The 15,774-nt window shown below is 41.1% G+C and overlaps 2 protein-coding genes across 2 annotated transcripts in view; both read left to right on the top strand.

The window, feature by feature from the left end:
* Positions 1-6,102, top strand: part of atad5a (ATPase family AAA domain containing 5a) — a 19,929-nt gene extending 13,827 nt beyond the window's left edge. Inside the window, 4 exon segments of the mRNA XM_050069560.1 lie at positions 651-784; positions 967-1,817; positions 1,980-2,138; positions 3,837-6,102. Coding sequence (XP_049925517.1) covers positions 651-784; positions 967-1,817; positions 1,980-2,138; positions 3,837-3,915 — 1,223 coding nt within the window. The 3' untranslated portion in view covers positions 3,916-6,102.
* A 250-nt stretch (positions 6,103-6,352) lies between these two features.
* On the top strand, positions 6,353-15,712 carry adap2 (ArfGAP with dual PH domains 2). The gene is made up of 11 exons (XM_050069926.1): positions 6,353-6,636; positions 9,150-9,274; positions 9,393-9,484; positions 9,755-9,843; positions 10,135-10,247; positions 11,660-11,809; positions 11,921-12,004; positions 12,529-12,591; positions 12,903-12,980; positions 13,096-13,324; positions 15,173-15,712. The coding sequence occupies exons 1-11, from the start codon at positions 6,549-6,551 to the stop codon at positions 15,199-15,201; spliced, it is 1,140 nt and encodes a 379-aa protein (XP_049925883.1). The 5' UTR covers positions 6,353-6,548; the 3' UTR covers positions 15,202-15,712.
* Positions 15,713-15,774: the final 62 nt, after the last annotated feature.

Genomic DNA, 15,774 nt, shown 5'->3' with positions numbered 1-15,774 from the left:
TCAGCGAGCCACCGAAGGACTGCCCTGCAGATTTACTATTGGTTCTGCAACGTAGGGAGTTTTTTTAAACTCTGAAATTGTATCCGCCCATCTAAACACAAAATCAGGGAGAAAGTCATCAGTCTTTAGTTAAGCAAAGCGTCTAAAGACTGACTTGTGAGTCTATTGAATCTGAGACAGCATCACAACTTTTTTTGCAATTTTCATTTAGCCTTGCTGTTTCACAGAAAAAATGCCCATAAACATGCCATGAAGTCAGTCATTTTAGGTTGCAACAGTCCCAAAAACAGCCTTTGAAATCCTGGATGGACTGATTGGTTGGCGTCTGACAAGATGGAATTTTGTGTCATCTTGAGATTCTGTAATTTATGTGTAATCTCTTAATATCACAAGAAATCTGCTGCTGTGCACGATAAGATAAATTCTTGAATGATTTGCCGTTCACAATCCACACAGCAACAAACTTATTGTTTTTAAACTGGAATTGAACAGCCAAACTTGACTTGTATGATTTTTCTTGGACAATGTATTTATTTACCTTTTATTTCTGTCTGGTATGTCATTTGTTAAAGCATTTTGTAGCTGTGTTAAGAAAATTGATATTCAAATAAATTTAATGTTGTTATAAATCACCTTTTACCATTATACAGAGACTGATGAGGAGGCAGCTGCGTGTGCAGTGACGGACCCACCCACTCTCCCTCCCTGTGACACCGGCTGCACTGAGAGCATGCTGGGCCTGCTGAATGTTGAACCTAAGAGGGACATTTGGGAGCTGCTCAGGGTAAACACTTCATTTACCATACATACAGTGCTTAGAGTAAGAACATGTAACAAGTGAGGCCTGAAACATGTAACAAGTGAGGCCTGAAATACTTTAACCGTGCAAAGACCTCCCGATGACTTCTTTAATATGATCACAATGTTTTTTTAATTCTTGATCGACCGGGTTTGTGTCGTCAACAGAGCCAGAGTCCATCGGAGGAGACACTACGCTGGGAGCTGCTGACAAACTGCAAGCGACGAGGAGTGGACCTGCTCTATTCCAACATGGAGACACTCTTACCTCTACCTCTCACACAGTTGACTACCTCTACCCACAAACCAGAGCAGTCTGTTTCTGCATCACAAGACCATCCTTCCGTTAATCTGAAAGAGATGCCATCCCATGCCAGGGTACTGCACACGTCAGAGTCAGCAGATTGCTCAGATGACGGCAGTCCAGTTAAAATGTCAGACAGAATGAGGAAGAACAAGAGGCGGCACGGTCTACCTGACCAGGATGGACTGGACTCGGACTCAGAGGACAGTTTTCTATCTCTCTGCAAGCCACAGGGCGCTCCTCAGGCAAAGGAGGAGGTCAAAGAGAGTTCAGTTTCACAGAGGGTGAAGAGAAAACCACTGACTCCAGAGGAGCGGGTAAAAAGTCTCCCAGTCTCCCAGTGTCTGGAATCAATAGCTGACTTTTTAGACAACATGTCGTATATGGACTCAGCCTTGCCCGTTCATCTAGAAGGGGGTGACGGCCTCAGAGGAATGTCAATAGCCAGTGCAGTGATGAAAGACGGGATGACAGATGAATCACGTGTTGAGACTGAGAGAGGGAACTGGATGAGAGGAGAACATGTCTCTGAGATCTCAGCTGCTGTGGAGGCTCTGAGCTTCCACAAGTGTTGTGTTTCTGTAGCGGAGGCCTGGGACAAAGCCCAGAAACTAGAGGGGGAGCTGGGAAAAGAGGCTGCGGCAGAACTCACCCTCCCTGTGGCTGCTCATCGACAAAGTCACAGCATCACTCAGGAGGGTCCCTGTCAACCACAGTGAGTCTCATCTTTCTTTACACAATGTTATCAACGTTTGCACAGTGTAAACTTCATGCTCTGCGGCTCAGTTGGCATGACATTGATCACAGAATGAACAAATTCCAATCCTGACCAGTTAAACCAGTTCAAATACAGATAAAATGTATTTATGTGTTACAGGCTGGCCCAGCGGAGGAGAGAGGTGATGGAGAGTCTGACGTTCAGAGGAGTGTTTGGTACTCTGGGCAACAAACCAGCAGCTGCTCTGGACTACTTGCCAGCTCTTCGCACCATCTGCAGATCAGAGCAGCTGAAGGAGCAGGGCAAGGTTAAACGAAGGTGAGCATGCAGAAACCAGAGTCAGTGCTGATTTTCAACCTGACTCAGAATTACATCACTCAAATCAGATTTGGCTGTTAAATACAAATATTCAACTATTAGTTCCCTTTTTTTCCCCATATAGAGTTTGAGAGTTTGAGCAGAGTTCAGTTTGACGTTCAGTGTTACAGCGACATTCATGGAATATAGTAAACAACCTAACTGCGCACTTTTTTTGCTGGCACTAGATATGAAACAAAAGCCAAAAACATTATCATCCTAAGTTACTGTGAGCTGTAATTTTACCACTTCTAAACAAAAGGCAGAAGATAATGTTATCTTGAAACCTCACTTGGCAAGGCCTCCCCTCCTCTGGGCAGCTGTCTCAGTGTCCGCAGCTGCCTGTACTGAAGAGCAATGTAAAAGAGAGGAACACTTACACTGCAACAAAATTTGGGGACCAAAACATCCACAAAAGTACACTGTTTACTGACAAAATAAAAAACTCTAAAGAATCTCAGTCACCTGAGGGATCTGCGATTTGAATCTCTGACTTTCTGGGGGCACTACACTCCTACAGCTTTGTGTCATAACAATGTAACTAGTAGTGTGTGTAAATAAACTGTAGTAAACTTCCATCTTACCAGCGCCCAGCTCTACCTGCTCATCTTCCAGCTCATAATCACCAGATGCCACATTTTGCATCATTCCATGATCAAACATGAACCGAGATTCTGATTCTTTTTTTCACCTTAAATGTTTTTAGAAACTTACTACGTGGTCGTTTGTTCCCAGCTGGCTGCCATGGTGTTTCCTGTTGAAAAATGGCAAAGCTCACATTACATCATCCTCCAGTGGGAGCAGTTATCGGTCTGTTGCGGTGCGGTGTGTTCTGGTAGCGAATGCCACAGCCCTTCTTCTGTTTTCTCTGGTCATGTAACACCAATTTCAAAAGTATTTGTGTCTTACTACTGCACAGACAGTCCAGTTTTATGAAAAATACTAGTTAAATACTACTTCCTAAATTGGCTTAAATGATGACATGTCAAGCTAGGGACTTAGCCTGATATGGTTGGGTTGTTTTTATTGAGTAAATGCTAGCCATCACAGTTTAGATCTGGATTAATCTTACTTCCATAGAGTCTAACATTAGCTAGTGTACTTGTTCTTCCAAATTCCACTTGCATTAGCTCTTCAGCCAAAGTGCCACCTTCCCGTTAGCGTTAGCCCTGATGGTTCTGTTTTTTTGTTTGTTTGTTTTTTTATGCTAAGATAATATTAGCAAGACTAATAATGTTCTAATCATGACCTTAACAATTGCTTTTGGCTTTTGGCTTTTGGGAAGTGGTGTAGACATTTAGCTAAAATACATACATATCTGTGCCCTGTCTTTTAGTTGACCACACAGACGTTGCAATAGCTGCAAAGAGCAAAAACCACTTTCATTTGTACTTTTTCACCTCTGAGTTTGCACCCCTGTAGTTTTTCACTTGGCCAGCAGCATCAGGTCTCGGTTTAAAGTGTGGGCAGGATGTGGTGAAGTGCTTCTCCTCACAGGCAGCCAGCACGTATAACTGACAGGCTACAAATAAATATGTGAAAGTGTAAACTGAACTGTAATCGTATGCAGGACACGGTGCATGCATGTAACTCATGCAAGTGCAGCCAAGTCTGTTGAAATGGGTCCACAGAAAACTGATTTTTGTTTTTACTCTACAGGTTCCTGCACTACTTGGATGCGATCCACCTTGGTCTTGCAAAGAGCACTCTGCAGTACCTTGCTGAAGATTTCCCCTGAACCACAGAGGAGATCAGACGTGTCCTCATGATCACACAGAGTCCTGAAACAAATACTGAGTGGTCACACTTTGAAGGTCCAAATGTTTTGGCTGAAACACATTTACAGGTTGTGTTGTGAAGCGAGGATGAATAGTCAGGCAGCAGTATAAATCAGTGTGCCTTCTGCCACCTTAAAATCCTGACCTCGGCATGAGATGAGCTGGTCAGAGGTGTGTGTGCGCAGAGGACTGTCTGGTGAAGCTTCCACTTGTTTCTTCTAGGATGAAATGACTGAATCACTGAATACAGGAAAGGTATTCTCACCTGAAGGGCACACAGCTAAATAACCTCAAATGCCTGATTCAGCACATCCTTTGGTGCTTTCAAAGACTGCACTAAAGATTTTTACTTTATATGGTTTTTGTAATATTAAGCTGTGCTGGAGTCTGTTTTTTTGTACAGTAGTGTGTTGTACGCTGAGGCCTTTGCATTTTGCAAAGTGTTTTTATTAAGTAGAGTATGTATCGTTAATGATTTGTAAGAGATTAACATGTAAAATAGAATTTGTAAAGGCTGTGTGTAAATTGTCACTTTCCACACGAAGTACTGTTGATGCACTCAGGATCTTATCCAAGTTATAAACGGCAGACGGCTTTTCACAGAAAGTTTGTCAGCTTCATCACCGTCACATTCAACACTGATTTTCTTTTTTCTTTTTTTTACTTTTTATTTGATCTTTTTTCACCCACAGAGTAATCATTTGCGTATCAGTTACTCACCATGTTTCTTTTAGTTGCTGAAGAAAGCTTTGTTTTTCTTGCTTGCCTTTACGATGATCGGAGAATCCAAAGACGTAGAAAATGAACTGAAGTTAAAAGACTGTGTTTAACTATATAAAAACATTGATTTAAAAACCCTGATGTAACTCCTGCAGTATAATCCAAGTCTTATGCTGCAGTCATGTGCTCCTCAGATGGTCCTTTTCTGCGAGGTAGAAAGTCGTTCTTCCCACTTTGGTGTGTTCATTAGCTTTTTAGTCATAATATGGAAAGAATATGTGCTGCTTTTTATACCCCAGAGCATTAAACGTCCTAGTGAAGATTCGTGTTGCTATCCAAGTATGGTGAAACAAATGTTAGCTTTATATAACAGTAATTTTGTCCCAGACTTGTTGCTGTACCCGTACTCCCTAAAACCACTAAAATCTTGCTTTATCTTTGTTATCTACGGAAGCACATTGCATTCACTGAATAAATAAAAAAAATCTCGTAATTACAAGATCTTTTCTCGTAATTACAACATATCTCAATTCGCCTCTGTAGTCTACAGGTATAACGCTTTTATTCTGAAAAATGTTGACTGGAAGTACCGTCCAACTGTTTCTTGGTGGACTCACTTTAAAATCAGCTAGCATTAACGTTATTACGGTATCAGCAAAAGGCCTTAAGGTATATGACGTCAGGGTCTCGTAATTACGACATCAGGATGTGTCGATTTTTTTTTTTTTTTTTTTTTTTTTATTCAGTGAATGCAATGTGCTTCCGTAGTCAGGGTTAATGCTAACAAAAAGCTTTTTAGTTACGAATACAACCTAATACCAGATTACAAGTTACACGTGAGCAAAAAGTAATATGCCATACGTGAATTAATAAAAACTTTAACATAAATCAAATGTTTACATACATCCGCCATGTTTACTGCGTAATATGACATCAGCTTGACCAGTTGTGTACCAAAATTTTCACCTATCTAAGTTGTGCTGACTTTAGGGGGCGTTCATGTGGATTTTCCAAGTAGAGAAATCATTTTTCCAATGATTCCAACACGACATGAATGCAGCATTTTTCAAAACCTCACTATTTAAACGCTGAAATATTAACAGTCTCATGAACTGAGGCGCTGCACCCAAGGCAAGTGTGTGCATTTGAACGCAGCACGTGCACTTACACAAGTGCTCTGCTGGTGTGCGTTGGTTAAACATGGTGCAGTTTTACTCCTCTTGGAAGAATTTTCTGTTTTTGGATTCTTCGTTCACCATGGAGGCATGTGAGAGAAAGTTTACTTCTCAAGCTCAACATAACACAGGGTGAGGAACTGATTTACAAATGATCATTTTGTTGGTGCAGTGTTCCTTTAATATGTACACATTATTCACAGTGGGGTTTTGTTGTGACCAAATAAAGGTTTATAACAACTACATAAATAACTTGTCTCATCATCTATGTGCTTACAGTGTGTGTTTTTATCGTGAGCTGATCTCAGTGTGGTTGCAGATATCTGGGGGGGGCTGGCTCAACCAGAAATGTTTGCTTTGGGAGACTGAGGCTTGTAAATTCTTTCAGCGCACAGTGGGCAGACCGGTTTCAGGAGTGTTTGATCGCAAAGGCATGAATGACTGCCCAATCAGCGTTTGTGTTTTGGAGGGCGCTGTGCACATACACACACTATAAAGGACAACCCACTGCTCATTGTTTCCGTCAGTGCAGCAGGACGCGCACCACAGTCCGGAGTTGTTGTAACATCCAAAACTCATCTGTTGCAAGTGGACGTTTTGAAAGCTGCATTTCGCCACGTGTGAAGCTATGCGACCATGTTTGGTTTAGACAGCGGGATTCATTATCGTTTGAGAGGAGACCGTGACTTTGTACTGAAATGGCCAACCATGAGCGAAACAAGAAGATGTTACTGGAACTGCTGAAGCAGCCGGTCAACAACCGGTGCGCGGACTGCGGCGCGCCTGGTGAGTGCCAAACTCTGTTTACTGGTGATGTTATGTGGTAGAGCTGCATTCACAGGCTCTGTTTATCTGTCAGCTTATTTTAAATACTGTATATTTAATCAGAAACTCTCCTACATAGATAAAGATAATGAGATCTCACTTCCCCTCTTGAATTGATTCGATTTTTTGACATTTAAAGGGGTAGTCCGGATTGTTTGAAGTGGGCTTGTACAGGGTTCTTACCAATAGTAAATTTATTAGGCCATAAACAGTAGATGTAGGCACACCCCAGTTTGGAGAAGTAGGCTGGAGTCTGACACCAAAGCAAAGCAATGTAAAGCTGTGAATAGGGTCAAAGACACCTAAAAAAAGTCAATATTTTTAAGTTTGTGAGTATTTTCACTGCTTATCTTTCCTCAGACAGCCCTTTCCAACAGGAGAGCCGTTAGCAGCTTCAGTTCCCCAGCTGTGCTCTCGTCAAAACCACCAGACCCCAGTGACAAAAGCAGTCGTCTTAGTTCTCTGAGCACAGGAGCTGCTAGTCTACCACTGCTTTGATCAGTTAGCTCTGGTAAATAACTGAGCTTCTCACACCGCACCACCCACCAGGCCCCTCAGGTCTGCTAATCTGGCTCTTCTAACTGTTCCAGAGTCCAGGTTCAAGACAGGCGGTGATTGAGCCTTTTCAGTTCTTGCTCCTTGGCTTTGGAACAGCCTCCTGAACATCAGATCGGCTGACTCTGTTCATATCTGTCTGAAAACTTAATTTTACAGATTGGCCTTTCCTGACAGTTAATAGACTTATTGTATGTATGGGAGTATATGTATGCAGCCAGGTGCATGTGTATGCGTGCTTACAAGAATATATGTGCTAAGTGTATATGTTAGTATCACTTTTGTTTTGTAGTTTCTCAAAGTGCTCTACAAATAAAGTTATTACTATTATTATTATTAGTTTGTGTTATTGTCTGAACTAACCCTTTTAACTGCCCAAGTTACACAATAAGACAAATAAAATGACTTACTGAGGCAGCAGTAGATCAGCAGCTCCTGTGCTCAAGACTGTTAAAATACTGTTTTACTAAATGGAGTCTGGATTTAAAGAGAACTGGTGCAGTGATTAGAATTGTTGTCTCACAGCAAGAGGGTATACTTAGGTGGCTAAAATTCGTTATGTCGCTGGCCCCTCCACAGCAATAGATTGCTTTGCTTCCATGGTGGACTCCAGCCTGATTTTCCAAACTAAAGCCATGCCGACTAACATCTGCTGTTTGTAGTACACTGTCTATGGATAAACAGTCCATACAACGCCAGTTCAAAAAACTTGTGAACTATCCCTTTAAGGGTTGCAGTTTTAAGAGTTTGTTATTGTTGGCATTTATAAAGCTGATCAGTCTGAGATGAATGTGATTGTCATTTTGTGGGAGCCATCAAGGCAGGATTACCAACCAGAGAGAGGGCAAAGGCCCACTTCACTGCTGTGGTAGTCTGATTTACCATAATTCTGTAGGCCTATGGAAATATGCACTCTAAGTAGTGGTTGAATGTAGCTAAGCAGCCTACAAGTGATGTACACATAAATGCATCAATAGTAATAATAACTCATAATAAGCACTTTCAATGGCAATACTTTTGTACTTTTACTTTAGTATGATTTTGAATGCAGGACTTTTAGGATGCAGGAAAAGTGGTTTTGCTGTAGTGCTACATTTGCTTTAGTAAAACACTTGAATATTTCTTTCACCACTGGCTTTAGTTACTGGTTACGTTGAGATTGAGATTATTGACCCAAAATATAAGTAATATAATAAATTACGATTAGGCTACTATAGGTTAAGATTTCAACATTATATTAACAATTCGAATTAGCCTTGACCAGCTGCAACATTAAAGCGATAAACTCATAAATGCATCTTTAGTTATTATTTTTAAAATATTGTTATATACTTCATTTTGAAATGGGCCATTCTGCATATTGAGTACTTGTACTTTTGGTGCTTTAAGTACATTTGATAGCCTACTGATACATTTGTACTTTTACTTCAGTAAAATTTTGAATGTGGGACTTTAACTTGTAACAGAGTATTTCTACACTGTGGTATTGCTACTTTTACTGAAGTAAAACATCTGAGTACGTTTTCCACCACAGACTCTAGTCCATGATATCAACTAGTATGTTAAAAGAGTAAAGGTAAGTTTTGCTTTATTACCTCATCATGAAGCTCCCTGCGTCAAAATATAGTTTTAAGGTGATACTGTACTCTCATGGTGCATATTCCTAAATTACCATTAAACTTCAATTAAAAGCCTAGTCTAAAGTAAAAGCCCAGTCCCTTTTACTAGCCCGGCGTGGCTACACATTTTGACGAATAAAAGCCTGTCTCAATTAGAGGCCTAGTCTGGTCGCCAAGTTGTTCATTTTTTTTCCTCCCACACAGAGTGGGAGGAACAGGGGATTAGTTGGGCCCCAGGCAGCAGGACAACCTGGCCCTGAGTGTGCTGTTTTTGAATCCCACTTCTTCTGCACACCTCAGATCCAGAGTGGGCATCCTACAAGCTGGGTGTGTTTGTGTGTCTGATCTGCTCCGGTGTCCATCGCAGCCTGTCCAGCCGGGTCAAATCCATAAAGCTGGACTTCTGGGAGGATGAACTGGTGGAGGTAGTGTCCTTATTTCCGTTATTATTGCTATGATAACATATAAATTCTTCAGGTGATAGTCCAAATTGGCTGTGTTCAGTGTGTAATCCTTATGTGTGTCTTTTTGGGACTTGGGCAGTTTATGAAATCCAGTGGCAATGCCAGCGCCCGTGATCTGTATGAGAAAGCTGTTCCACCATACTACTATCAGCCCCGGGAAAATGACTGTGTGTAAGTAGGCTAAATGTCCAGGATGATCACATCTTTCAGAAATCTGTCTTTGTGGTGGAATGTGTGGTTGTGTGTGCCAAGTGCTGACAGGGCAATGCTACAGTTAATAGAGAGAAGTGCAACTACCGACTGTAGAAGTGAAATATGCACACGATTCTGCTGCTAGATCAAAGCTTTATAAATCATGTTCCTGTAGTGATATTGCAGCTTATGTTGGCTTGTTTCTGTAGAACTTCCTGTCTAAGAATATTTTTTCCTGGTTGACCACAGTGTCTTACGGGAGCAGTGGATTCGGGCTAAATATGAAAGGATGGAATTCACAGGAGAAACCAAGTATCCACCAATTTCATACACCACAGGTGATGTTCTCACTGTTGTCTAACACACCCATCTACCGTAGAACATAAATCTGTGTCTGTCTGTTGGTGTTAAACTAATGTGGTTCCTCATACGCACGTAAAACTGTGCCAGAAAAACCCGTTCTTTGCACAACAAAACAGCCAGGAAGTGAAAGTTGAAAGATTGTCCCTCTTTGAAAAAGGTTACGTAACCAGGACTTTTTCATTATGAGTAAGACCTGTGTTTATTGAATCACCTGTGACTCTGCGGGGTTTTTTTTAATTTTATTTGTTTGTTTATGTTGGTAACAGGTTTCTATGAAGGGATGCTGTGGAAGAAAGGGAAAGAGAACACACAGTTTCTGAAGAGGAAGTTTGTTCTGTCAGAGAGAGAATTCACACTGAGTTACTACAACAAGGAAAATGTGAGTTCCCTGCAGCTTTGACACAATTTGAACTGCACTGCACAATGTACATTAACCCATTTAAAGTCTTTAATATTGCAAGATGTGGAGTTAATATTAAAATTTCTTATGTGTGTAATGTAAAAGTATTTGTACCCCATTGATTTAATTGGATCTCTTTCCTGCTTAAAGGGACTGTTCACCTCAAAATGAAAACAACATATTTTTCCTCTTACCTGTAGTGCTATTTATCAGACTGATTTGATGTGAGTGTCTAAAAGTTGGAGATATCGGCCACTGGGATTTCTGCCTTCCCTCTAATGTAATAAAACTAGATGGCACTCAGCTTGTGGTGCTCAAAGTGTCAAATAAATACATGTGAAAAACTCAACAGCAATGTCTCTTTCCAGAAATCATGACCCTGTAACCTAAGATAATCCACAGACCTTGTTGTGAGCAGTTTCATGTGGGAACTATTGTGTTTCTACTGAACTACACCCACCATTCCTATCACAACATAGAAGGAAGTGTGCATCTACTCATGGACGAGAGGCTCGTGCTCGTGACAGCACAAGATGTAATCATTAATGGCGTCCTCCTCAGCTGAGCTGTAATATCAGCTCGCTCAATGGTGCTAGATGAGCTAGCAGTAGATGTACGCTTCTGCTGTGTGGGGATACAGTTGGTGGGTGTAGTTTAGTAGCGAGAAAGCAGTTCATACCTGAAAATGTTAACAACAAGGTCTGTGGATTATCTTGAATAACTGGGTCATGATTTCTGGAAAGAGAGATTTTTCAAATGTAGTTTTTCTGGAGCTTTGAGCACCACAAACCGAGTGCCATCTAGTTCCATTATACTGGAGAGAAGGCAGACATCTCTACGGCCGATATCTCCAACACCCGGCAACTCACACCAAAATAATCTAGACTGATAAAAAGCACTACAGGTAAGAGGAAAATATGTATTTCTGATATTGGGCTGAACTGTCCCTTTAACTCACTGTGAGGCACAGTGGTGCTCAAAGCTAAATGCTAATATTAGCATGCAAACATGCTCACAATGACAGTGCTAGCATGGTGATACTCATACACCATGAAGCCTATATAGTTTATCATGTTCACAATCTTAGTTTTGCGTACTAGCATGCTAACATTTGCTAATCCGCACTAAATTTAGAGTTGATGGGAATGTCATTAGTTTTGCAAGTATTCAGTCATATACTAAATTATTGGACAAACTTAAATTTTCACCTGATGAGGGCACTAGAGGAAGTGTCACGGGGTCACCAAAGTTATTACAATTCATCCTCTGGGGGACATGAATGTGTGCACCAAATTTTATGGCAATCAGTGTAATATTTTTGTTATTTCAGTCTAAAACAAAGTGGTGAACTGAACCACCCACATTTGCACATCTGTATGTTTGTCATCCAGGAGTCCAAAGGCCCTAAAGCTGTAATCGCCATCAAGGACCTAAACGCCACCTTTCAACCAGAGAAGATTGGCCATCCTAACGGGCTGCAGATTACCTACCAAGAGGACGATCACACGAGGAACCTCTACGTTTATCACGAGAGTCCTGAGGTGGGACTGCATGATCACCCAAAGTATAAATAACAGTAACCAGCGAATCTTATGCTGATTGTCATACAGTAAGGGCTGTGGAGAAGCTCAGGGTCTCTTCTTCTGCTCTAGGAAATAGTCACATGGTACAACGCCATTCGTGCTGCTCGCTATGCTTACCTGAAGACAGCGTACCCGACTGGAAGCGATGAAGAAGTAAGCATCAAACCCTCTTGAGAAATGACAAAATGTTTCCCAGATAATGATGCACTTTAAAATGCGCTGTAAATCAGTGGTTCCCAACTGGTGGATCGCAGTCCAAAAGTGGGTCGTGGGCCCATTCTGAATGGTGACAAGTGACTTGCAAACGTGTCAAGCTTGTACAAAACAGAGTCCAGTGAATTTCCAGCACAGAGCTTTTATTTTGAAGCACCATTTTCTGCTGTAGACTGTGTGACTAACCAACAGCTACTTTACAGAGACAGCAAACTAACTTGACACATGGCCAAACTTAAGTATAACGATGAATATATTAAACTGTGTGGACCTTAAACTAATGACAAAGGAGAAATCTGGACCCCGTGGCTGGACCAGTTGGGAACCACTGCTCTAAATACTTTAAGAAAATTAGCAGGTAATTCCCAGCCAATGCAGTGACCTTTCACTTTCAGCAGACACTTGCCTCTTTTTGCTTTTAGATTTTAAATATTAACACATGTACCTTTATGCCTGTTTGTCAGCTGATACCAAAGATAACAAGAAACTACCTCAAAGAAGGATACATGGAAAAGACGGGGCCATTGGTGAGTTGTTAAAGAGGGAAAAGTTAAACATATACAGATACACACATTGATTTTGTCGGCACTCAACTGCTGCTTTGACTTAAGCATGCATTAAGAAACACACTCAAGGTCTTCACCAGCATAGTTAGAGTTATTTATGACAGTAGTAGCACATTTGAATGTTTCAGTTCCTCCTACACAGTCAAACACACGCACACACACACACACAAAATGGAAAATGGAGCTTGGGCAGAAAATGTTCAAATTCATACTGCAATTTTTTGCGTGAAACATTGAACATGGTTTTTCTTTTTGCTTTGTTTGTTTAACAGCAAACAGAGCCGTTCAAAAAGAGGTGGTTTATCCTGGACGCTCAAAACAGGAAGTTATTCTACTTCAAAGGCCAGCTGGTGAGGACTTCTCATTCTAACCCACTCCTGTGCTTTATTGTCATGATGTTTATCCAGCACTTTAATCACCAATATGTTTGCACGCGTGTGTGTGTTATCATTAATACGAACACAGGACGCAGAGGAGTTAGGGGTCATTTTCATCGGCACAGAGAGCAAAGGTTACTCTGTGAAGGAGTACGTCCCAAAGCATGCTCGGGGAAACAAGTGGAAGTGTGGCGTCATGGTGGAGACGCCCGAGCGACAGTTCGTCTTCATGTGCGAGCAGGAGAGGGAGCAGAAGGAGTGGCTGAACGCCCTCAGACACGTCCTGTCCAGGCCCATGTCTCCGCAGGATTATGCGGGTAAGCAAAGCTAGAAAATACTGCCAACATGTCAACAGTGTACGGTGCACACACATGTAAATACGTTTCTGTCAGGTGAAAGCTTAAAGTTGATGCATTTTGGGGTCTGTCCAGTAAAATAAGACATAATGTTATTAGCCAAGGGGAGATATTCTCAATCTATAAAACCTCCTAGTTTTTACATTACATCTCTTTGTGTTCATACATGTCACGTTAGCCACGTCACACTCCACGACAATATAGAACAGCTACTTGTAGAGGCATGGAGACTTTCTGGGAAAGTAACATTAAAGGAATACTTCACTCCTCAAATGATCATTTGTACATCAATTAGTCTCCCCCTGTTATGTTGAATTAGTGAAAAAACTTTGCTTTTTTCATTTCATTTTAATTTATTTTATGTATAAGGACTTTGCCCATTAATTAAAATTATCCGAGATGTTTTGAAACCAACAAAAGGATCAAATTCACAGGACAAACACAGCATAAAGACATGAAGACAGCATTAAGCAGCAGAGTTCGCTGTCTGGCGACGGGCAAGGACATAAAGCAAGTTAGCAGCAGTTTAGCAAGAAACAACAACAGTGTCTTAGTGATCAGTGTACTGTGTTAATTAGAAATGTTCATATTTTCCAAAAACCAGGTCTTGAGTCTTTGTTTGAATGTGTAATAGATGTTACAGTTTCATATCTCAGATGGGAGATCGTTTCATAGTTTAGACAGAGAAGCATGATTGGCTGAAGGAGCTGGACACAGTCCCCTCTCAGTGCAGACCTTGTGGATCTGCTGTTTGAGTTTTTCTGTTTAATAAAAAGTGCTGAGTGGTGGAGGAGCCTTGGTAATTAATATTTTAAACATCAGGCAGATGTCAGTGTATTTCATTACATTTTCCCAACTGAGGATGTCATGTTTATTAAGAATTTTGCAGTGAGATCCTGCATGTAAATGGGCTTTAGTGTTGTACCTTTTGCCTGAGTGCAGCTTGTCACACAGTGTGTGAAATGGGGAATGATCCTTGCATTCGAATAAAGTTTTGCTGCTACAGTTGTTAGTTTGATATGTACCTGAAATTAGACTGTGTTTTGGCTGTATGCATAACTTTGTTGAGTTGTTTTTTGAAGGATAGGCTGGAGTCGAGAATCTCTCCAATGAACAAATGAAGTCTTGTCATAGTCATAGGCAGCCATGTTTAACAAAAAGAAAAATCAAAGCAACCATTAACTGGGCATCTCTGATCTGTCCTTGAACAAGGTATCAAACCCCCTACTGCACGGGGCACCTGCCTGACATCTCTCCATTAATGTCTATCCTAATACAGGTCCTGTTTGTGCATATGCGTGTATTTCTGACATGTGTGTAATGGATAAAAATAACAACAGATTGAAACAATTCTTCTTCAAACCTCTGTGATTCAATCCAATAGCTGTTAAGAGGTTTCAATAAGTACCAAAAATGTTAGCTAATGGTAAAACGAGCCAGGAAAATCACTAAAAACACTAAAGTCAGTTGGATTCATCCTCTGGGGATCACAAATGACTGCACAGAATTTTATGGCAATCAATCCACTAATTGCTGAGGTATTTCAGTCTGTACTGAAGGAGCAGAGGGACCAGCCACCAGACATATATTGCCATCCATAGAGCCATACAACAAGCAGACCCCCCGCCCCCAAAAAAGAAAGGTTATTGGGTTACCTGCTCCAGGTTTTTTTCTGCAAAACCAGTACTGGCTGTGTATCTGCACTCATGTGTTCATGCTTGCACAAACCTGTACACAGCACCACAGGAAGCTGTCATAGTCAACCATCATGCATCTGAATGACCCCACTCTAATACTCTCTTTTTCCAGCTGAAGCCAACATCAAGTATAAAAAATGAACTACAGAGAAGATTGTCAACAGGACGATGGTGTGAAAACTGCAGCGTTTGAAAACACAAGTTACTGAACTATTGCAACACAACAGATGAACAGTGACCTGCACTGTATCAGTACTGACTGTTCACCATGTTGCTCCTCGGGCTGACTCTTGTCTTAATGTTGTGGTGAAGCATCTTGAACCCTGACGCTGGCTGTGCTCTCTGCCACAGGGTGGATTAAAGACCTCCATCCACTCACTTTAACTGACACTGGATCTGATGCTCACTCTCAGACTCTATACTGAATCATTATGCCAAACCCACTCATGACCAAACACACACCCCCTCACATGATCAGCACTGTTCTGTTGTAACAGAGGATTGGTTTACAGTCACTGCATCATCATGCTATCTTATGATGTTTGTTATCTTAAATTTCCTAATGAAGGGGCATATAATTGAAAATGTGGTGGTGAACATGTTTCATGACATCATTGCCAGAAAAATAAATGACCTTTTTTTTTTGAAGAAACATTTGTGTGTGGTTTAAGTCATTGATTACACATGAAGTAGGCATATCTATCTATCTATCTA

The sequence above is a fragment of the Epinephelus moara genome, chromosome 18, assembly GCF_006386435.1.
Source record: "Epinephelus moara isolate mb chromosome 18, YSFRI_EMoa_1.0, whole genome shotgun sequence".
NCBI lineage: Eukaryota > Metazoa > Chordata > Actinopteri > Perciformes > Serranidae > Epinephelus > Epinephelus moara.
This window is presented reverse-complemented; position numbering and strand designations above follow the sequence as displayed.